General features: G+C 40.8%; 1 protein-coding gene across 2 annotated transcripts; it reads right to left on the bottom strand.

Annotated features, from left to right (window-relative positions):
• Positions 1-1665: 1665 nt before the first annotated feature.
• Positions 1666-21084, bottom strand: top2a (DNA topoisomerase II alpha). Of its 2 annotated transcripts, none has more exons than XM_049013842.1 (35): positions 20880-21084; positions 20167-20313; positions 19828-19918; positions 19598-19661; positions 19156-19301; positions 18253-18350; positions 17075-17287; positions 16087-16260; positions 15831-15932; positions 15610-15747; positions 15371-15509; positions 13721-13878; positions 12949-13074; positions 12707-12817; positions 12342-12447; positions 12022-12131; positions 11617-11709; positions 11401-11515; positions 11016-11137; positions 10639-10782; positions 10292-10528; positions 9581-9715; positions 9159-9359; positions 8723-8918; positions 8532-8623; positions 8286-8432; positions 7406-7489; positions 7106-7306; positions 6291-6417; positions 5959-6102; positions 4027-4177; positions 3731-3780; positions 3199-3312; positions 2644-2891; positions 1666-2447 (listed from the first exon to the last, which is right to left on the bottom strand). In XM_049013842.1, the coding sequence occupies exons 1-35, from the start codon at positions 20907-20909 to the stop codon at positions 2307-2309; spliced, it is 4695 nt and encodes a 1564-aa protein (XP_048869799.1). In that variant the 5' UTR covers positions 20910-21084; the 3' UTR covers positions 1666-2306. The 2 variants fall into 2 exon arrangements, with proteins under 2 accessions (XP_048869799.1, XP_048869800.1); XM_049013843.1 differs by having other exon boundaries at positions 6381-6417.
• Between the last annotated feature and the right edge of the window lie 2330 nt (positions 21085-23414).

Below are 23414 nucleotides of genomic sequence, written 5' to 3'. Positions count from 1 at the left end.
TGCCTTGTGGCCGCTGTCTGTGAAAGGAGCTCTATAAATAAACTTTTACTATACTTACTTTTTACTGCTGAATCATTGAATTAAGGTTTCATTCAGACCCATTGCCACAGGTGTATAAAATTAAGAACCTAACCATGCAGTCAGATTTACAAACATTTGTGAAAGAATGGGCCATTCTGAAGAGTTCATTGAATTCAAGTGTGATACTGTCATAGGATGCCACCTTTGCAATAAGTGACTTCATGCAATTTCTTCCTTGCTAGATATTCCATGGTCAACTGTAACTGGTATTATTGCAAAGTGGAAGTGTTTAACGCATAAAAGCTGCCAGCGCTCTGCTGACGCATTAACTAAGATTCCAAACTTCCTCAGACATGAACCCCACCACAATAACTGTGCTGGGGGCTTCATGGAATGGGCTTCCATGGCCAAGCAGCTGCATGCAAGTCTCACATCACCAAACACAATGCCAAGTATTGGATGGAGTGGTGTGAAGCCAATAGACCCTGAAGGAGCAGAAACGTGTTCTGTGGAGTGCCGAATGACGTTTCTGTCTAATGGATGAGTGAGGGTCTGGTGGACACCAGGAGAACGTTACCTGGCTGACTGCATTGTGCCAACTGTAAAGTTTGGTGGAGGAGGGATAATAGTGTGGGGTTGTTTTTCAGGGGTTGGGCTTGGCCACTTAGTTCCAGTGAAGGGTGGGGATTAAGGGACTAAGCTTAGCTTGAAGTCTCTGTTCTAGTTTATCCAAAAGGTGTTTGATGGGGTTGGGGTCAGGGCTCTGTGGGCCAGTCAAGTTCTTCCACACCAAACTCACCTAGCCATGTCTTCATGGACCTTGCTTTGTGCACTGGGGTACCGTCATGCTGGAACAGAATAGGGCCTTCCTCAAACTGTTGCTACTAAGAATTGTGCAAAATGTTTTGGTATGCTGAAGCATTAAGTCCAATGTCAGCGCCTGACTTCCCAAATGCACTAAAAAGGGCAAAAATTCACTCCAAAATCTTGTGGAAAGCCTTCCCAGAGTGGCAGCTGTTATAACTGCAAAGGAGGGGACCAACTCCATATTGATGACCATGGATTTAGAATGGAATATCATACAAGTTCCTGTAGGTGTAATGGTCAGGTGTCGCAATATTTTTGTCCATAGAGCGTACATTGCTTCTTATAATTGATTGGAAGCCCATCCTCTGCTGGGGGAACACTTTCAGCCATAGGCTCAATGCTGAAGACAGCGATTCTGGTCTCCACATAACCATCCAGCCTAAAGGGCATTAGTTCATCTCTTTGAATTTTTACCTTTCTGCTCTAATGCATTAAATTACACATCATCCATGTTTACAAGGCATGTTCCTACCTCATTTGCACTATCCACTCATTTCTCTGGAGGGGAACCATTGTGCTGGAATTTGATACTACTGGACAGAAACTTATCCAATTTGCTTGCTTCTTGCATGAATTATAGAATCTTGCATAATAGACCCTATTACAGGAAATAGTCATAATGAAGTACACATGTAATTCGTGTCAATGACACTATTTCATTTTGTATGCAGAGCCATAATGTGTGAACCAATCCCAAGAAAATGTAATGCTAGATAAGATAACTGTTGGGTAACACTGATACAGCAGCAGGTGTATTAAAAACTAAAAAACAGGCTATAAACTAAACAATCACTTTTATTTAAAAAAAACTTTGAGATGAATAAAACAGAAAATATTTACAAGAGAAAATTTCAGAAGGAATATTAGTTGTGCCATGTAATAAAATGAACTATCCGAGGATAATTCAACATACAAAAGGGAGGGAGGGGGGGAGGGGGGGGGGAGAGAGAGAGAGAGAGAGAGAGAGAGAGAGAGAGATCACCATTCAGTAACTACTGCAAGTGATCTGCGCTTGATGCTCTGGTTTGGAAAGGTACATTTAATTCAATGTAATTTTCCACACCAACATGATATACCGTTTTGCATCATCAGAAAAATTGGCGTCGTTTTATAAAAGTAGCAAAAAAGTGTTAAAGCACTAAAACTTGACAAGAATAAAAGTGCTTAAATGTTTAGAGAACACACACACTTTTCGGAAGAGACCAGAAGATGACCACAGTAAAAGATATTCAGAAGAAACTAAAGTAAATAATGTTAAGCTTGTTGCCTAGCTTCTATTAAGCCATTCCAAGAGCCAGTGGTAAACCAATCAGAGGCCCTGAAAATGGTTACAAAAACAAACCAAACTCACTGCAACCCAGACCAGATGTGCAACGAAAACTCTCCAAAAGTCCAACAGTCAGGTGCAAGAGTGAGACTCAGAAGTCCTCATCCGAGTCAGAGTCAATGATGTAGTTTACAGTTTTTTTGCTGCGGCTGGTTTTACTGCGGGGCGCTACTTCGACCTCTTGCTCACTGTCAGACAGCAGGAAGCTGTCATCGTCCAACTTCTTGGTTTTCTGTAATGGAGAAACAGCTGGAAGTTAACGCTCAGGGGGAAATTGTATGTGATCCTGGTATGGAGGTCTAGTTAAATAAAATTTCTGCCTGTCAATAGTTATTGAAGACAAAAACACCAGCATAAAAGTAAATGGATAAAAATGAACATGAATGGCAGGTTCACTGATTGAAATGCGGGACCCAGGTCTCACCAACCTTGGCTGCAGTCACTTTGCGTTTGATGCGGGATTTGAGGTCATCAGAGCTGCCAGAGTCCTCGCTGTCCACAGCTGGCTTTCTCTTGCGGTTGGCCTGTGACTTGGTAGCAGGTTCCTGCTTGGTAGGAAGGCTACTGCTCTCAGAATCACTGGACATCGCAACGGTACGCTTCTTGGGAGCTGCCTTTGAGGTGCCTTTGGATGCTGGTTTGGTCAGAGCATCGAAAATGGATATCTGCTTGGTATCTGTGGAGTGTGGGAAATGCAAAGATATGATACTAGACATTTAAGACTGACAGTGTTTTTTTTAACAAACTTCACACTAAAGAAATCAGTCTGAAAAACAGAAATGTATATTAATTTCTTTAGCTGATTAATTAGGTTTTCGGTCTCAGTTTTACACAAACCACATAGCAGGGCACTAGATCCTAAATAACATGCAGGCTAAAAATCAATCATGTACACAATTCAGGGTCTCCTACTACAAAATCACACTGCAGTTCATGGTGCATAACCGTCTGGCAAGCACAATGCGCGCATTAAGTGAACTTACCGGACTGCTGCTTCTTACTGGCTGTGGGCAGCTTCTTGGTTCCTTCCTTCCCAACTTTAGATTTAGCTGGAGGTTTTGAGGATACATGTGCACCTTCCTCATCACTAGACAGGGCTGGAACACAAAAAGGTCCCCAAATGAGTACCTACAGCAGCATGGTGATGAGGGAACAACCATAGACGAGGCTGCTCAGCTGTGTCTGGACACATGGACCATTAGAACAGTTAGAACAGACAACTATGCAAAATGAGTTGAGATTCTACACAAAAGGAAAAAGCAAAACAGAAACCTGGGAAAGTTTTCCTTAATGTGATAAAGTAAAACCAAGTTACTGAAGATGACCACAGAGATTGCAATTGTAGCAGCAAAAAATTGGCTGCTTTTTCCATCCACATTTAAAAATGTATTGAAACAGTATTAGTGCATTGTCTAACCAGCAGTACTGGAAACATGAGGTGGTATTGCAGTGTGGATTAGTGGTAAGGTACACGAAATATGACAATTAAAAATAAAGAGCTAAGAATATACTAACATATTAGAAATTTGTCAGCCTTCTTCGGAATTTTCTTTGCAGGTACTTTCCTATGAAAGAGAAAAAAAAAAAAAGTTATATTCTGAACACTGAAGTTTTTATGCATCACTGCTAAAACTTGTCTTTCCAGATTGACAGCTGTAATATTCCCCAACTCCATTTTAGTTAACACAGGGTTTACTCTTTCAGCTGGCAAAAAAGGACAGGTCTGCACGGTTTTAATTGCTTTGATAACCACGTATAGAGTACTTGAATCAGCCCAGTGCCTTTCGTGCCAAGGTGAGAGGCAGACTCACGTGGGCAGACGAGCTGGAGGTGTGTCCGGCTCGCTCTCAGCTGCAGCTTGCGGGGTCGGGACAAACTCGCCATCGCTGCTGTCACTCACTGCAGTCTTGTCCTGGTCACCAGACTCATCTTCACTGCTTGACAGACTAAGCTTGACATTTGCTGAGGGTGGAAATTAGGTAAAAGAGTGTTAAATTACTGGGCCAGGCTGGATTCAATTATGATACGCGTTTAAATTTTCTGTTGGGGTAGCCCACAGCAGAGCAGCACACTTAAACTTGGAAAACTATTTTAAAAAATATGTAATAATTTGCACATCGTTGCAACATAAATTATGACCGACAAACAAAATATTTGTGGAAAATGAGATTCTATCTGGCCCACAGACTGATAATGAATTTAAAATGTCGGTATAAAGCCGTCTCACTTAGAGACCCAAGCGGTGAATGAGCTGGCGGAATCTCTTATCCTCCACTTAGGAAAATGTCTGATCCTCAAATACAATCATATCCACTACTTTCCACTATGTTTGTGGCTATGTCTTCAGCGATGGTGCTGCTAAATTTCAATATTCACTAAAGTCTAAATATGGACTGACAAAAGACCAAGACTAACAGACTGATGTGATGGTGATGTCTTAACACTGATGTTAACCAATATATATCGTCCATCTCTAAAAGTTAAGTAATAAAGGATTCTCTCTCGTGCCGAACACTAAATTCAACACACCAGTTGGCCAAAAAATGTGTTGTCATACACACATACTGACAGTAGATCAAAGTGAAATGTACATCTGCAACACAATTGTGTCACTGTTCAAAATTAGAGACTCATTAAAAACCATGATCCTGGCAATGACCAACAGCCATTTACTTCAAATACAACTTTGATGCGAATGAATCCTCTCTGCTCAGCATGCAGAACCAGATAATGCAGCTGCACATCTCATTTTACTCTACTTGACTGCTTTAGGCCATAACATACTGAACTAATAGCAAAGCTAAGAAGCAGGGCTGCATGTAACTGGAAACGTCAATCGCTACGTGAAGTTTTTGCAATAAATGGTGATCTTTAATAAAGAGCTCAAAATGTACCTAAAACAAACTACAAAAAAAAAAAAAAACTTATTATCCACCAATAAAGTCTCCAATAAGTTGGTGGTGATGTCACAAGTCCTGCTTTTGCTCAAAATGTTCTCTATGGAATCAAAAATATTTCCATGCAGTGGCTTTTAGTGAGCAAGTATTGTTCAGATTTTTTCCTCCCCACTCATTTTATTAAATCACAAAAACGCACCTATGAGTGATCTGAACAACTGAGCACATGCAGAGCTAATGCAAAAGAAGTGGTGATAAACTAATAAAAGCTGCAAAGTTTGCTAACTTTTGCTTCCTCTGACAGAGTAGGAAAACTGTCCCAAGTCTCGGTGATGCAATTTTGGTCCTACCTTCTGGAGCAGGATTTAGAAGAGCTCCAGAGCAGTCCTAACCAATACTAGAGGCTACCAGATGATGGCAGTCAGGCAAAGACTGGGATGCATATTCCCAGAAGGAAAGAACGTGTTGGAAACGCCACACAACGAAGTTCATAAAAAGATACCAGCTTGACAGAAAGGGAATATATTATTCATTATGCATCTAATGTCACTATTATTGTGGTTTGTTTGCTCGGGCTGTTGTGAAACTGTGACGTCACTTTCTCTCAAACGCAAACTCGTACTCATAGCTGAGAATGGGTGCAAGCAGCTTTTTAACTACATCTCACGTCCTACTCAGAGGCAGGACAAAATTTTTATCGTACTGAAACTCAGCGCAATTCCGAGGAATGACTGAGATGTGTTAAAAGACAGGCACGGATCTCACTCGTAGTCCTGGCAATCTGAGAACTGCATGTGCAAAAATGCAATGGCAATCATAACATCACACAGCCCTACTAAGAACTACCTTTAGTCTTGCGTTCCAGCTTCTCCCTGGGGGCCACATCCATGGCCTCCAACTCAGAACCAGAGTCACTGTCTGACCAGGGATTTTTCTTCTGCTTGGTCACTGGTTTGAATTGCAGTGTGGTCTGCTTGATTGACTTTGATACTGCAACCAAAAGTTTTTCCAGAATCAACAAACATCCGAATCAGATTAACCATGTATATAATACAACCCACTCTGAACTAACAGGGTTCAGGTTACAATTTGACTCATACTACACATTACAGTCATAGGAGTTGCTAAAAAATACTGGCAATACTGAGTTTCTTGAAATTGAGAGTGGATGAAGTCACCTTTCTCCTTAGCTGGTGCTTTATTGGTTTTCTTGGCTAGCCGAACTGCTAAGTCGGTCTCACTACTGTCAGTATCGTTATTCACCTCACCTTCCTCTCCAAACTCCATCTTCTTTACCACACCGGCCTGCTCAGTCATCATGGGGAAAAGACCATACGGCAAGTTACTATCACAACAACAAAAACAACATAGGAATGCATCAAGCACATCAAGCCACCACTGATTTGCTGACTATCACCACTGACTGTTTTTTGCTTATATGATCTCTTGGCAACACCGGATGGTCTTTTCTGACATTATGCATTTGTCTAACACAGTGGTTCTCAAAGTCGGTCCTCGGGCCCCACTGCCCTGCTTGTATTCCTGCAACCCCTGTCCCACACACAAGTCCCAGCTGTCTTTCAGCTTCTGATTGACTGAACACACCTGATCCAGTTATTCAGCAGTGTGTAGGGCATGGATAGCTGGAAAACAAGCAGGGCAGTGGGTCCTGAGGACCAAGTTTGAGAACCACTGGTCTAACTGGAAGAACTGTCATGGTGCTTTGATTTCACTAGCTTTTTTGATGTTAGCACCTAACATGTTGTATAGCTCTTGTTGCAAAAATAACTTGGACTTGTTACTGGTAAAATCACTGAAAGCTCAGTGCAGTAGAACTTGATTCCTTGACAGCTATATACTTGAGAAGTATCTGCCTGACTTTGGGCAAAAGCATCTGGTAAATAAATGTAAATTACAACACTAATGTAGCAAACTGTACATCGAGTTAAGACCTGGCTATATACTGGCTAAAAGAATGCTTAGACAGTAATACCTTTGGTTTTCGACCCTTCTTCACATCAGCCTTCTTGGTGGCATCGGCCTTCATGGCACTAGTGACACGTGGAACGACACGGCGTCCCTGTGGGGTGGGCAGGGTTTCTTCTTTCACTTTAACCACTTTGGCCCGACCACTTTTGCCCTTCACCTGCTTCACTGGCAAGGCCGCGCTCTCCTTCTCCATCACCTCCACGCGCTAGAAGAAAAGGCGTTTTGTAAACATGAGCTTTGCAGAGGCGTGCTGCTCGTCTACGTCACTGGTTTATATTTTTGTTTGCAGATGGCCTCAACTCACATCCAGTTCCTCTGTGAAGGTGGCCAGGTCCTCTTTCCACAAGTCTGAAGGGCTTTTCCTTTTCAGGGTATTCAGCTCTGTCAACTACATACAAAGGAAGCTTTAAAAATTTGAGGATAGGGAACAATCTTAATAATCACACCTAAAGGGAACCGAAGATAACCAATGATCTGAAACTGAACAGCTATATAGTCACACGGCATCGTTATATTATAACAAACTATAAATAGCAGCTAGAACCCCCTGCATAGAAAATACTTAAGTCATGTTATGATGTCCTGTTAAATTATAATTTAAAAATCCTGAATCTGAATACAGTGGTACCTCAGTATACGTCCACTTTGGAGTAAGTCCAACTTGATATACATCCTACTCGGACGCGAAAAATTTTGCTTCGTATGCGACCTTTCTTTGGAATATGACTCACATGCTAGAACTTATATGGGTCAAAATGAGTCACGACACCACACGCTGCCCTTGCTTACCTCAATCGAGAGAAAGCCACCACTGCCCACGAGCTTCAATACGCCAGTTGCTACCATTCAGTGAACAACCCGTGCTATAACACTCTTCATTTATTTAATCTAATCGCTTTTGTATCTATGTATTAAGCAGTGTTTCATTTATTTTATTATGTGTTTAAATTAATCCTTTTCCCTTTATTTCTCATGGGAAAAATTTGTTTGGTATATGTCCTGTTTGGTGCAAGTCCAAAGATCTGGAACAGAACACGGACGTATACCAAGGTACCACTGTATTTATAATTCTATAACATGGACAGCAAAATTATAAATTCAGGTTCAGAAATAATGCCTGAGAACATGGAAGCACTTTGAGGAGAAAATCACATCATGGTAAGAAACCGAACAGCAGGCCAGACCTTGGCATCTCTCTGTTTGCACAATTCTTCTTTCTTCTCCTTGGTCAAATACCACATGGGCATATTCAGCAGGTAATGGTAATCAGGGCCAGATGCGTCTTGCTCCTTCTCTTCCTCACCTTCTGAAGACTCATCCACCTCTGATGACTTAGGAAAAGCAGGAGTCATTTGTAAATTGCTTATTGTTAAAGTGAAAATCAAAGTCAAACCAAAAGAGAGAACATGGGAGTTTATGTAGAGGGATACCTTTTCCTGGGCTTGTTTCCAGGATTTAACTGGGTCAGAATCAAAGCCCATCTCCTGGAGCATGCGGATAAGTTCCTTTTTGGGCTTGTTTTCTGGGGTAGTATAAAATTTGTCTCAGCAAAGTGCCTTTAAACATGCACTGTTAATTGTAATGAAATTAGTGAAGATGCAGAAAAATGATCAAAACTTACCAATGACCAGTGTGCCCTGTATCTTCTCCAGGATGAATCGGGCCTGATTGCTGAACTTACAGCTTTCAGCTTCCAGCATCCCCACCAGCCAGTCCTTACGCAGTACGTAGTACTTCAGGCGCAGCTCAAAGAAGTCCTTCAAGATGTCCTGGACAGTCTCATACTTCTTCAAACCGCCCACATGGTCAAAGAGCACCTGCAGCACAAAAAAGCAGACTTCTGACGCCACCTACTAAACCTCCAAACCATGAATCAAACTTACAAAATACACAGTAACTGTAGCTTTTTATGACATACATCTTACCAGTACATTGTAAAAAATTAGCATTAGTGGCAAATCACTGAAAGCTTCCAGGCTAATTAACACTATTTTAAACCCTAGGAACGCTAACATTCTACAAAGTCCCCATAGGTACGATAAAGGCTAAGTCTCTACCATGGAGTGGCAGGTCATGGGGGCCTGCAGCTTGAAGACTTTATGCAGGCCGGCGGCTTCAGCCTCCTGCAGTCTTTGCTCAGTCATCTTGACCACAAAGCGCACTGTAGTGTCCGTGTGGTATTCCTTGTAATCAGTGATGAGGGCTGGGACCTTCTCTGTGCCGTTCAGCATCACCTCAAGAACATTTTCCTTGTATGTCTGAGGGGAAGAAAACAATCAGTTAAGTCAATTGAAGGGAAGGATAGCAGGTATCTCATTTCACCAAAGGCCATCTTTGTTTTGACCACAGTGATGTAAATCCACGACAAATGAGATATCTTTATCATCAAACTATGAAAAGGCTTGAATCATTTCAGTACAGCGTAAGTGTACCTGAGACTAATTAGCAAGACCACTCGTGCTAGCTTAAGGAAATATACCTGGGTCCAGGTCTTCACTGGGAGCTCTGAGATTTCAATTGTTGTGGAGTCAATAATAGCCACCTCTCCACTGATCATATACTGGTTGGTCATCACCTCTTCAATGGTTCCATTGAAGTTCTTGTAATTTGGAAGCTAAAAGAAAACAAGTTTCTCTTAACATTTGGAACTGACATGATACAGAGAGCAGAGGACAATTGTAAACGCGTGACCGTGTAGACAAAAAAATGACAAGCTGTTGCGTAAATAAGATAACACAAGGCTATTTAGTTTGTTTAATAAAAGGACAATGTATAGACCTGTTCTATAGGAAAGGTAACCCTAAATGACTTGTTGTGATCTGACGCTATATAGAAAATAAAATTAAATAAAATTAACTTGACCTTGGGGGGAGGGGGGGGGGCAATCCCCTGATATAATGGTAGGGGAAACACTGCATGAACAAACAAGTTTCCATGAACAGGAACCTTCATTGTGTTCCAAAGCTTTAGATTTTGCGGAAATGAGAATTTCAATACTAATTTAAAACAACTTAATCTCTAGCACTCAGAACTGAGATTACAAAGCAAGTAAGGCGAAGACACCAAAAAAATTGAAATGAAATAGCATGCACTGAATGGGTCACCCTTCTGCATGAGTGAAGGAGGACAAGCTCCCTGTTATTTTAAAAGACCCACAGGCAAAGTGTGTGAACTCTTGTGAACATCTTACCATGGGAAGTGGATCTTCTCCGTTCAGCATGCGGTGGATGTTACTGACAATCTCACGCACATCATAGTTGGGAATACGGCTGGACCAGCCTGTGCCAATTCCCTCAGCACCATTGACCAATATCGTTGGCAGAATGGGAATGTACCACTCAGGCTCAACACGCAGATTGTCATCATAGTTGTACTTCAGCAGGTTGTCATCCACAGCAGGGAAGAGCAGACGGGCTAATGGACTGAGGTATCCCAAAAGAGGGGGTGTCAGATATTTCACACAAACATGTGGGAAGCCTTTGAAAGCAGAATGTTCAAGAACGTTGCAACTAAAGGTTTGTGCCAAGCTAACCTGAGCATGGTGAAAATGTATCGAGGGCTGGCAGAATCTTTGCCACCGTGCAGTCTGGTGCCAAACTGACCCAGAGGTTGCAGGAGATTGAGGTTGTTGCTGCCAACAAAATTCTGTGCCAGGCCAATAATGGTCATCATGAGAGACATCTGCCAGAAAAAGTAGACAGATAAGCCATTTACAAATGTTGCAGCAATGACTTTACAATTATTAAAACCAGTTGCCAGATTCACAGTGGACTGATATCCATGAATAAAGTTCCAATAAAGCAAAGCAAGGAAATTTTGAGACCAAAGTCGAGAGCTTTAGGAAGTGAGAAACCAAAGTGCTGCTGAGAAATTAATTCTGGCACATGACAGTAGGGCCCATCTGGTCCACTCACCTCTCCATGATGGTAGGCAGACATTTCTGCCACAGAACCAGCAAGCTGGGCCACCTTCACCTCTCGCTTGTCATTCCTCTTCAAGCAACAAAACAGCACCTTTCTTTGGCCAGGCTTCAGACCTGGTACATAAGAACTGAGTCAGCATACAGATACACAGGTATCTGGTAGGGAACATAGCCATTTCAGGCAACAAATACTGAATTTTCTCTTTGGAGACGATACATTATTTGTACTTTTTTCAACTTAACATTTCTTGTTGTACTTAAAGCAATACTTTATGGCAACCGTGTAATTTTGCCTAAAACCTCTGAAACATTCACTGCACTGTTTTGAACTATAAAAATATAAAATATAGCAAAAGGAGCTTGAAAATATAACTTACCATCGACCAGACATGGGAGAGATCTCTCATTGTCAGAGTTTGAGAACAACACAAGTTCTTTGTTGACAAACTCATTATATGAGAGGAACTTAGTGGCTTGACCATACAGATAGTCCTACGGAGTGAGGGAAAAAAAGTGAAGGTTTGATGGAAAAAAAACTGGAAGTCACCCAAGTGTACCAGTGAAGTTCAGGCTTGCAATGGCCGATTTCTCACCTCTGGCAGGTTGTGTTCCCGTCTCTGACGCCTGTCGACCATAAAACTGGTCAGCCACTCTTTGCGCTGCTCAACCATCTTCTTACTAAAGGCCTAATCAGAAACACATCAAAAATAATAAGCTCATGACCTACATGAATCACATACTTGATATGTAACAACCACAAGGAATGATCAGTAGTGGGTTCTCTCAGGACATGAACTCAATGATTGCAGACTCTAGCCCTTGATTGGCTCCATCTGAAGTATTCCTAAGCAGGGTACTTGACATAAATTACATCTAGCAAAATATCAAGTGATAAATGACTTTTGTCTGTTAATTTCATTTTCAAAAACAAGCAGTAATATTTAGAAGCACAGGCCTATGTTAACACAGTAAAGCACACAGGATATTTAAGTGCTCACCAGGGTAATTGCATCATCATCAGCGGGTCCAGAATACTTAAAAGGAATGCGATGCCTCTCCATGTCAGAGAAGTACTCCTTCGCTTCCTTTGAAGTGCTGGTACCCAGACCTACATGAAAAAGCAAAGGTCTTGAGTCCAGGGAAGTACAACTCTGGGGGCACTAAACGGTGCAAATGACTAAGTGAGCCACTGCCAAAACTATATACTTATCCCACTCAACAAATGACAATTGGCCCCTCCACGTGAACAATAAGGAAATTATTAAAAGCGGATGCTTACATGGCCAGCTGTACTACCACACAGGGTTTTATGACAAACCTTTGTAGTACTTGATTTTCCAGGATCTGAAGTTGGGATGGTTTTCTTTCCACTCTGTGAACTCTGGTATACTGTAAAAGGACAACTCCTCCTTCTTATTAGACACCTGAAACAGTATTAGATTTTTTTGTTTAAGGATGGTCCATATTACTTGCAATTTATAAATGGTGCGAATGTACTGCTTCATTATTCTAGTATTGCAAATTCCTCATCTCCACACTGAACAATCACAAGGATCTTAACACAAGATTACCTACTTGCATTAAAATGTAACTGCCTGCATACCTTCCATTTAAGCAGTTGCACAAATGTTAAATACATGATTAGTGAACTGCTTCTTGGATTCACACATTTTGGAAAAATACCTTGATAATGGGTGTGATGAACTCCTCCAAGAAGTTGTGACGCAGCAGGGAGGGCCAATTATGATGGATGAAGTTAATGAGGAGTCCTTTGATATGAGAGCCATCCTGATCCTGTCCAGCAGGGAGAGGATGCAGCAAGAAATGTTCATAAAGATAAAATAACCCAGAGGAGGTGCTCTTAGCATTAATTTCACAGCTTTGCATTTAACTGCAGACACGTAAAACATTATCATACAGCCAACCTGATCTGTCATGATCATAAGCCTGCCGTAACGCAAGGTTTTAAGGGATTCTGGGTCACTGTAGTTCTTCCTGTATTGAAGCCCCAAGATCTTGATGATATTGTTGATCTCAGCATTCTCCATGATCTACAGGAGGCAAGGAGAATGGAAAAAGGCACTTACACATACATTTTTCTGCGTTAAATGGAACAAGCATTAAGTTGATGCCTTACATGAAGGGCTAAAAGAGCTGACCTACACCTTAAATACACACTCCTGAGCAACTCAGCTAGATTTAGACTGACTATCAGATTTAAGAAACCCTGGTCTGAGCAGTGAAATTTATAGAAAGTGCTTCATAAGAATGACAAAAAATGGTCGGTATATACTGAAAAATGAATTAGTATGTAAATGCTGACACATGATTCTTACAGGCTTCAAAAAACAAGTCAGTGCTTCTGGCATTTTTATGTTCCAGTCTCAAGAAAGCCTGCATAGTGACCAGTATTTCTCATAAATTAGATGGAGAGAAGGACTGGTTATACTCTCAAAAATCAAACTTCAAAGGGTAATGATGACAAATGTACAGTTGTACAGAAATCTGGCAATTAACAGATAGAAAATGCTGGACAACTATGATGGAAGGGTAAAATATATTTCCATAGAAATGAAGTGTGTGAATTAAACTCAAATTTAATGAACCCCTAAAGAGAGCACTCAAGTTCCATTTAACTATGTATAGGAAAAATAGCTTTTGAAGTATTTTCTTCCCACTCATAAGTGCAGATCTCACCTGCTTGTGAGAGGCCTCCCGCACATTGAGCATTTTACCACGCAGAGGAAACACTCCATAGCGATCACGCCCCACAATACTCAGCCCAGACACAGCCAGCGTCTTGGCCGAGTCTCCCTCCGTGAGGATCAAGGTGCAGCCACTCGAGTTTTTACCGCCTGAAGAAAGGTAAACATAATAATGCCATACAATTTTAAGGAGCTAAAAACTCCAAATGAACAATATCAGTTGTATATGAGTAAAACTCTTTGCCATTATTATTACTGAAGTCTTTATGATTTAAAGTGTTTAACTCTCAGACAGGTTATCATCCATTTAACACACCTTACAAATGAACTATGTCAATATAAAAGTAGTTCTTATGTTACGTATGACTTTGCATGCGCATGGGTGACTTTTGCTTTTCACTCTGTATGGCTATTTTGGGTTAATTAGGTGTATTGTATGATCTTTCATTTTGTGTAGGAAAGGCAGAGCTTACAGGTTTAGATGGATGCAGGATTTTGTTTTTGACAGAATCCATGTCTCATCCTGGCTGCCCAGCTCTTGTTACATGTGACCAACCAATTTAAATAAAAGTCACAAAACAAATTTTGCTTGGTCTTTACTGTATAAAAGCATTGTCAAGGCCCAACCCTAAACTTGACCATAACTAGGCCTGGAACCAACTCTCACCTCAGAATTCAATCTGATTTCAGAAGCCAATTTGATTCAATTTCAATTCAACTCAGTTTTGCTCAAACGTCTTTTTTGAAAAGTCTTTTAAATCATGAAGGTCAAACATTAATAAAGGTCAATGTTACTTTTTTTTTCTTTAACCAACAGACAAAATGGTGTACTATACTGAACTTTAATTCTATGTTGCAGCTCAATATCACAACTATCAGCAATCTAGTAGGCTCTGTTGAGCCAGGTTCTTAGTGAAACTACAAAATTTCTTCAAGTACATGTACATAAAAGCATGCCGTATACAATGATCGGCTAATTACACAAGTGTGGATGTCAACAGGGCTGAGTATATCACTGAAATGTGAGAGAACTTTGGAAAAATACGAAAGAATCAAATATACAATGATGAAGAATACAGTGGCTACTGCCGAAGCTGGAAAGGCACACTGGCAGCAGAATCAAAGATATTACAGCAGGAAAATTGAATATCAAATATGAAGTTAACTTTATAGCAGTCAAAGACTTCTCATCTCTGATTGGTCCAAGTGCTGTTAGTGATCGGTGAGCCTAATCACAACCTGCCCCTTGTTAAGTAAAATTCAGCAAAAAAAAGTCACACGGAAATGAATAAATACCTACCTCAGGACTTTGTGAATCGAGAATCGTCAAAACCAGTATCGCAACTATTAATAAAATCAATATTTTTCCCCACCCATCCCTTATCATAACACTTATTACTCTTCACTAAAACTGCCGATTTATAATGCAGACAGCTGACTGCTTCAGGCTTTCCTCCAAAGAGATCTCTTCTCATAAATGTTTAGAAATATTGCCACTTTACCAGCAGGTCTTCTGGCAATACTGATAAATTAATGGAGGCCTAACATTTTATCATCGAACCAATATATTGGCGAGTCCTGCTATCAGGCCATTGATACTAACATGCGTTATGCATAATACTGCCTCTATTAAATTCCATACCTGCATCATTGGCATCATCCAGCTTTGGTACACCCTTTATTTTACTGTGTTTCACAGCTGAGCATTTCTTGTTTAACTGAGTTTGGGCCTTGAACTTGACCCAATTCATGATGCTCTCCACAATCCCGCAGTTGGTAGCCTGGAAGACAATGGGAGGGAAGGATCTGTTAAGCGAGTCCCGTCAAGGATCAGTGTAGTCACATGCAGGCAAACAGGACCTCTGGGCAGTGGGAACTCACACTCTTGAAGAACTTTACACTGAGCGGGCAGGTGGAACCAAAGGTCTTCTGCTGCAGAGTCATGTTCTCTTTGGTCTGGGAGTCAAAGGTGGGATTTTCAATCAGGCAGTTGACAAACAGCCAAATGTGGTTTTTCACCTAGAAAAGAAGCACAGAACAGCATTATCACCTGCTGGTTTCACTCACCGAAGGGCTCTTCAGGGGCTTGCAGGACATAGTACCTGGAAAGGCTTTACAGCCACGCCAGCCTTGTTCTTTTTCTTCACTACTTCAATAAGCTTGGTCACAACTTGGTCCACTACATAGTCGATATGTCGCCCACCCTGATGAGGGGAAGCAGTCAGATATAAAGATGTCCAGTAACACAACTTCAATAACCACTTATCCAAGTGAAAAGGCCAGGCCTGTTTCAAGAGTACATAATGGACAGGCCATTTCAGAATGCATTGTGAAGCCACGGTCCATTCGGGCGGGCACCTTGGTTGTAGCGATACTGTTAACAAAGCTGACTTGCTGGAAGCCCTTTTCACTCATTGTCAGGCACACCTCCCAGCGCTCGTTCACCATCTCATGCACCACCGTCAATGGGGACCCCAGTTCGTCCACCTTGTTCTTCAGGTACAGGTCCACATAGCTACGGAAACCTGTGACCTGAACATAAATACAGAGGGGAAAGTCATACAAAGAATGTGTCACAATGCATCCATTATTAGCGTAATTATTGTTATATTAATCGGAAACCAAATACCCAAAATATCAGGACTTACTACCCCAAGTTATTTCATGCTTCATCTCTAACAAAAGTAGCATATAGGTATACTTGACCTCCTTTAACCGCCAGCTGTAACATACTTTAGCATATGACATTTTTGTTTTCACTAATGGGCCATCATGTTAGCATACCATTCACCCAAGAAAACAATGGGACAGTCAGTAATCATCAGAGCTGCTGAGTTGCTGTCATCGCAAAAAAGCCATACGACCCATAATACAATCATATTAGCATTGTGCGTTTACTTTCTTTTCGGAAAGACTAGAAATTCCATAAATTAAAGATTTCTGGAATAGATTTTTTCCATTTGTATTTACTAGTTCAAAATAAGTAAATATATATTTGTTATATTAAACTATTAAAGTAAAAAAAGAGCTCTTGTATAGGAATCTGTATCGAATCAGCAGTTGTATATCGCAACTGGATCAGAACTGAAAAAATGTGATTCAGACCATCCCTAGTACATACATTATTTGTACTTTACACAACCCATGTAATTACATCATCTCTGCTTTTACAATATGTTTTTGTTAATTTAGGCTTTGGTAGGTTATTTTTTGAGTTTGGTGACACTCAGAAATGTTTCCCATATAAATTAATGGTAATTGCTTCTTCACCATTTCCGGCTTACGAAAGGTTTCTTTGGAATACTGTTTTAGGACAGCTGCCTTCAGAGCCTGGTGCTATACTTACAGGTAGCTTCTTGCCATTCAGGAACACTTTGACTCCTTTTGAAGAGCCAGCAACATCATAGGCCCTGCGAGTCATGAGGGCCACTGTGTCCTTGTCCAGTATCTGCATCTTGAATTTAGATAGGTCTGGCTGGAAGGTGATGCAGGTGAACTCCTCACCATCAAATGGCTTGATCTTTGTCTCACCAGCCCGCCCCATGTTGTCATACCAAGTCTGCATTAAATTAAAAAAACAGGTCAGAACTTTATCAACTGATGAAGCCTTTTAAAGCAACACAATTAAGATTACTGATGCAGCAATAAGGAAATTTACGGCTCATATAACTGATGATTTTGAAATCTGACACCGATACTGATTGTCTGGGAGGTTTTGCTTAAATACGTAGGGAGAGTCCACCCAAATAAATTTAAAAATACATTCCAAACGTATTAAAAAGTATTTATTATTTGGCAAGAAAACACCAACTCTGGCATACAACGGTCCCAGAGCCCTATATTTTATAACTGTATACATCTTATAACAATTACAACTCAGAAGGGCTGATCAAGTTTGATAAACTGACATCAAATGCTTCCGTTACTGACAAACTAGCATTTTTCAGCAGTGCTGCAGCCTTCTATATTGGAACGGATTCGTTTTGCAGAAACTTCATACTCTTCATTGTCTCTTAAGACGAGCAATTAAATTTGTTGTGCTGTGATGTTTATTAGTAGATCCATCCATCCATTTTCCAAACTGCTTATCCTACTGGGCTGCGGGGGGTCCGGAGACTATCCCGGAAGAAATGGGCACGAGGCAGGGAACAACCCAAGATGGGGGGACAGCCCATCGCAGGGCACACTCACACACCAGTCACTCACACATGCACTCCTATGGGCAATTTTATTAGTAGATCCTTCTCGTGATATTTTAACAGAGTGATGTTTGAAAAATGCATTTCTAATGACACTGAAATGATTCTACATTTTCCAACTGCTTAGTACGAGGGTATGCAAAGTCACCATTTTAAAGGGAGTTATCGGCGGTAAATATCGGCTCATTTTGAACCATCAGCCGATGGCAGATTGTTGTTGTATCTGCTGATACTGACTACTGGCTGATACAATCGGTTTATTTATGAAGTTTGAGTAAACAGTAGGCTTCCCCCAGACATGGAAATTGATGAAATCCGCTCCCACCTGCTTGAAAGATTTCTTGGAGTCCCGGCAGGCTGTCTCTACAGTGAATTTGGTGCTGAAGATATTGCATAGCTTCGCACCATACCCATTACGTCCACCTGGAATAAAAGAAACTTTGTTAAGGCTCTGCAAATCCATTTGCAGACACAACCCTGCACAACTTTGCAGCCAAAAGCTTACCTGGAAACAGCCCAAATTAGCAAAAAAAATACGCATGGTGGAAAGTAAAAATATCAAGAGATGCCATGTCTCTCTAGTTTTATTATGAGCTGTGCTGATGGATTAAACGGATATAGGCGATAACTAGTGTTGCTACAGGTTATTATCCTATGCCGTGTTATAACCAGTTAAATAAAATCGAGCATAACGCACTTTGCAGGAAGTTTATTTATATTGAGCAACTGAAAGGAAGAAAGCAAAGAAACTGCCATAATCTCTATGGGCGTGTGTATTATCTGTTCGTTTTTTAAAACAGTGGAGAGTAATGGTCATGAGCTTGATCACAGACAAAAACATTTTTAAAGTTAGTTTTCATTGTTCCTCAGAGCAGCACTCTCCAAACAGATTTAACAAATCACATCCATATCAATCAACCTCTCACCACACAGCCCCCAATACTCTCCTGTACATTACAATAGACTCTTAAGCATTTCCTCTTTGTTTGTTTCAATCTAGTGATTATGATCTTGTGATTTCTATCAGTCTTTAATGTCCCTTAAAAGTTTTTGATTTGAAGTGTGATTTAATCTCAGTGATATGATTCAATGACATTTATAAGTGCATAATTTACCATGAACAATACTGTTTTCTCTGCATTGCAGTACTGGTATCGTAATACCTTAAGTGGTATCAGTACTAAGGTCATAATTTTGGTATTGCAACAACACCGATTACAATCCTCACCAGTAACTTTCTTTTGGTCGTCATCATAGTTGCTTGATGTGAGCAGTTGCCCAAAAATCAAAGCAGGCACATACACCTTCTCCACCTTGTGCTCCACCACAGGAATTCCCTTCCCGTTGTTCCACACACTGATGGTGTTGTTTTCTCTACAAAATATTACACAATTTGTCAATGCGTTTAACTCGACCTTTTCGGAAGTGTTAAGGTGATAGCATCTTGAATAACCCTTAAGTAGCGATATCTGTGAGCGACAAGTTGCTGTTGCCAATTTTTACCCAATCTACAAAATATCTATCCACCTTAATCAAATTATACATAAACGGGCATTAAATGTACTTTTCAATAACAATACAGATATTACTTTCCACAAACCATGTTTCCAGGTAAATGCCCCTTACTGGGCACGGCCTTTATACCCCCAGTAGACAAGGAAGATACTCACGGGTCAATGTTAACTTTGATGCAGGACATGGTTTTGTCTCGCTGCTTGTTGTCTGCCGCATTAACTGCAGTAATACATTAGATAACATTAAATCCATATCACTGGCCATGTACTAATAGTCTAATATCCCATGTCATGTTATGAAGTGTTAATATACTCATTTATACAACAGTCATTTTTCATATTTTGCCACAGTTCCTTCATTTATCCACAATGTTAGAATTACTCACCAAGGATTTCATCAAAAATCTTGTAAAGACCAGGAACAAAGCACACATCTCGGCAGTTCATTCCAATGTCTTCATCAAACACCCACATTTGCTATACACAAAAATGATTAGACATTAAAACAACTTTAAACGCAAGCACCAAAAGCAGGATTCGCAATCAGCAGAGATTCCGTTGCAAGAAAATTCTATGCCCGTGTGTATAGTTTAACATCATTTTTAAGGGACCAAGAGTCATTGATCACTTGGAACACATCCAGTAGTATGAAAGTGTGCACTGAAACATGATCACCAGGAGGTGGTCCCGATGGTGTTAAGTGTGAAATTGGGATGGAAGCCCACCTGAGTGACTGGCTCCACGGAGCCAATGTAGGTATCTGGCCGGAGCAGAATGTGCTCCAGTTGAGTCTTCTTCTGGTAAATCCTTTCCACAGACAGCCGCTTGTCATCCTTCTTCGTCTTGTTCACGACTTTGTTCTCAAATAGAGCCTGGTCAAATCAGGTCCACCACGAGTAAGAAAAAAATTACTTAAAAATTTCGCAGCCAAATATATTGTTCCTGCTAACCATCGGTAATTATAGATTCTGCTCCGCCCTAAGTTTATTTTATTCCTTTTATTCAAACACAACGAAACATGCGCGCTCAATACGGGGAGTCACAAGCAGACCGCTAAACACTATTAAATATTACAGTCGTGACATCGTGCATCATGTATCGGCCGTTACATCCTAGTCAGCTAGACTGAGGAATTTCTGGGACCGAAAAGCCGAGATGCCTTGGTCGAGTCAGGCAGCCACGTTACACGTTTTAGAAGGGAATTTCAGTATTGTTCCCATTTAAGATGGGGGGTTGATGGCCAATAAGCAATCAGAAGGTTCCCTCCAAAAGTTGCCGACACAATTTCCTGCCCTCAGGAAAATGCTAAACTCCTCAGAATGGCCCCAGTGCCCAACCGGGCACCAAAACGCATTTTTAAACAAAAGAAAATTCTATTATATTTGTTTTAGGTAGAAAACAGCGATCCCCCCCCCCCCCCCGACACTGACTAACCTACCTTCAAAGGACCTCCAGCTTCGGATGACATATTTCCCAAGCTTTCCTTTCAACTTCAGTATAAATAATGAAAAAGGCTATAGATCAAAACAATCTCCGTTACGTAAAAACAATTAATATATAGGTTCTCAGAAAATTAAGAGGATGAAACACTGCCAAGCACCGAACACACACGATCCACTAGACGCTGTAACGATTCCCTTATTTAAAATTTTGAAAACTTTACGCTCCAACAACCGTACATCCAATCAGATCGCTCGGGGGGCGGAGATTTCTGAAGTTACCCAATCATTTTGTCATTTTGTCCAACATCGTTGTTTTGTGCTGCACAAATGAAATCCTGCGAGGTCTAGTCCAGCGAACCCAGTGAATATTGAGTTAGTATAAATACGGGACGCAGGAGAGACGTCTGTTCGGTGACAAACGCCATGCGATGCTATCAATCCGCAACAGAAATCCAGTTCAGAATTTGTTTAAGCACGTATTTACGGGAAAGTTTTGTACGGTTACAGTTTCAGGTGCAGTCAAGCTGAAGTAGAAAACCATGCACTTGCACCCCGCAAAAAGGCGTTTTTTGTACAACAAATTACTTACTACCTGTTTCTTTTGTCTTTACTCAGATTCATTATTGCTCCATCCTTCCTGTACTCTAAATCGCGAATGAAAAGCTACAGCGACGACACGCCTTTTAAATTGCAGATATGAGCCAAATAGTCAGAAGATTTACTTATTTTATTCTTAATTATATAGATGCTGCAAAATGTTTAATCATAACTTAAAAGGTCAGCACGTATTCCTAGAGCAGCTGCGGTTAAGCGCTTGATCAAGGGCCCAATTGTGAAATCATTCTGCCTGCCACAGGATTTGAACCGTTTAATCACAGACACAACAGTCCGAACAGCTAGAACCATACACACACTACAGTGCCTGTATTCTGGGTGCATTTTCACATGAATCAATACAGATTAAAGGCAATATTTATTTATTATAATTTATTACTTTCTTGCAAATAATCTCTGGTTACAGATATAATGAAAGCTAAAGCTCCTTGGTTGGCATTTTCAACTGATGTTACAGTTTTTGTCCAGCAGATGGCACACTTTACTCTAACAAGCAATCCACCTTCTCTTTTCTTCCCTTTCCTGCACTACATGTTAAATATGTCACAGCCTTATTTGTCCATCCATCCTACCATCCATTTCTATTCACCACCACCCCCCCCCCCCCCCCCAGTATAATACCGCAGTGAGTCTACCCCAGTACACATAAAACATAAAGCAGAAGATACACTGAATGGTACGCTATTCCATCCTGGGACGCTTATGCAGAATCACATACAGCAGGCAATGCTTTTGGACTGTGGGCAGAAACCAGGATAAATGGCAGAGACATGCAGATCCATTGGGAGAACATGCATAGGTGCTGCCTCCTAGAGACATAGACTGGAATTACAACACAGAGGCCCTCTACAGAAAAGGACAAAGCAGACTTTTCATCTCAAAGAGTCTTATGTCCTTTGGGGTGTGCAGCAGACTGTTAAGCATGCCATGCTCTGTCAGTCTGTTGTTGCCAGTGTCTTGCTCTTTGCTGCGGGCTGTTGGGGGTGTGACAATAAGAAAAAGGAGGCATCAAAGCTGAACCAGCTGATTTTGAGGGCCAGCACTGTAGTAGGGCTGGAACCAGACACAGTGGAGGCAGTGGGGGAGAGAAGGGTGAGGTCCAAACTCCTCCATAAAGGGTAATAAAGAACAGCCCATCAACCCTGATGTTATGGAGCTGAAAAACATGTTCAGTCACTGACTCATCTCCCCAAAATGCATAACTGATGTCTGCAGATGCTGTTTCTTACCCACTAACATACAACAGTACAACACTGCCTCTTCTAAAGGCACTTGTATTATGAATGAACATTGAATGTGAACATGCCCATTTGCACAACAACCACCTAGCATTGTCTTTAACATATTGCACATTGCTTGCACAGTCATTTTTAAATGTTGTATAATTTTATTATAGTTCTATTTAGAGATTTATTGTCTGATTTTACTCGTGGTATTCTTTGTTGTGCTTAATTCTACCTAATAATCCTTTGTTATATGTATCTCTTTCCTGTAATGCTGGACAAAAATAATTCCCCGCACAGGGATCAATAAAGTTCTGTTTAATCTTGGGCTTCTTGGGTTAGTGATTGTATTTCGGGTTTCATGTGACGGATGAAGTACATCTACTTATCCATTAAGGGATCGCTTATCCAGTATGGGATACCAATCCGTCACAGAAGAAGCTACATACTTTTTCATTTTATGTCACAAGATGCCCTTAATATTGTTGTTTCGTGCATTGAATAGTTTCATGTTTGGCACATGTGAATATTAATTGTCAGTGTGAAATTTGTAACATTTCCTAAACAAAACTATAGAAAGGAATACAACTTGTTCAGTTATTTTAGGTTCGAATCATTTTGAGGTTATTAATGGTTTGGACAGCACTTATTCAAATAGTGAAGAATTTGTAGTAAGTGAAACCAGTCTGAATT

Source organism: Brienomyrus brachyistius, chromosome 5, assembly GCF_023856365.1.
Source record: "Brienomyrus brachyistius isolate T26 chromosome 5, BBRACH_0.4, whole genome shotgun sequence".
Lineage (NCBI taxonomy): Eukaryota > Metazoa > Chordata > Actinopteri > Osteoglossiformes > Mormyridae > Brienomyrus > Brienomyrus brachyistius.
Note: the sequence above shows the minus strand (reverse complement) of the source record. Positions and strands in the feature narration are given on the sequence as shown.

Excerpts from the sequence above, each read along its gene's own strand:
- top2a (XM_049013842.1), bottom strand. The coding sequence starts at position 20,909 with ATGTCATCCGAAGCTGGAGGTCCTTTGAAG. Across the intron at positions 17,288-18,252 it reads CCAAGAAATCTTTCAAGCAG|ACTTGGTATGACAACATGGG; the intron begins GTGGGAGCGGAT and ends AATTTAATGCAG. Across the intron at positions 8,624-8,722 it reads ACAGGGCACACTGGTCATTG|AAAACAAGCCCAAAAAGGAA; the intron begins GTAAGTTTTGAT and ends ATACTACCCCAG.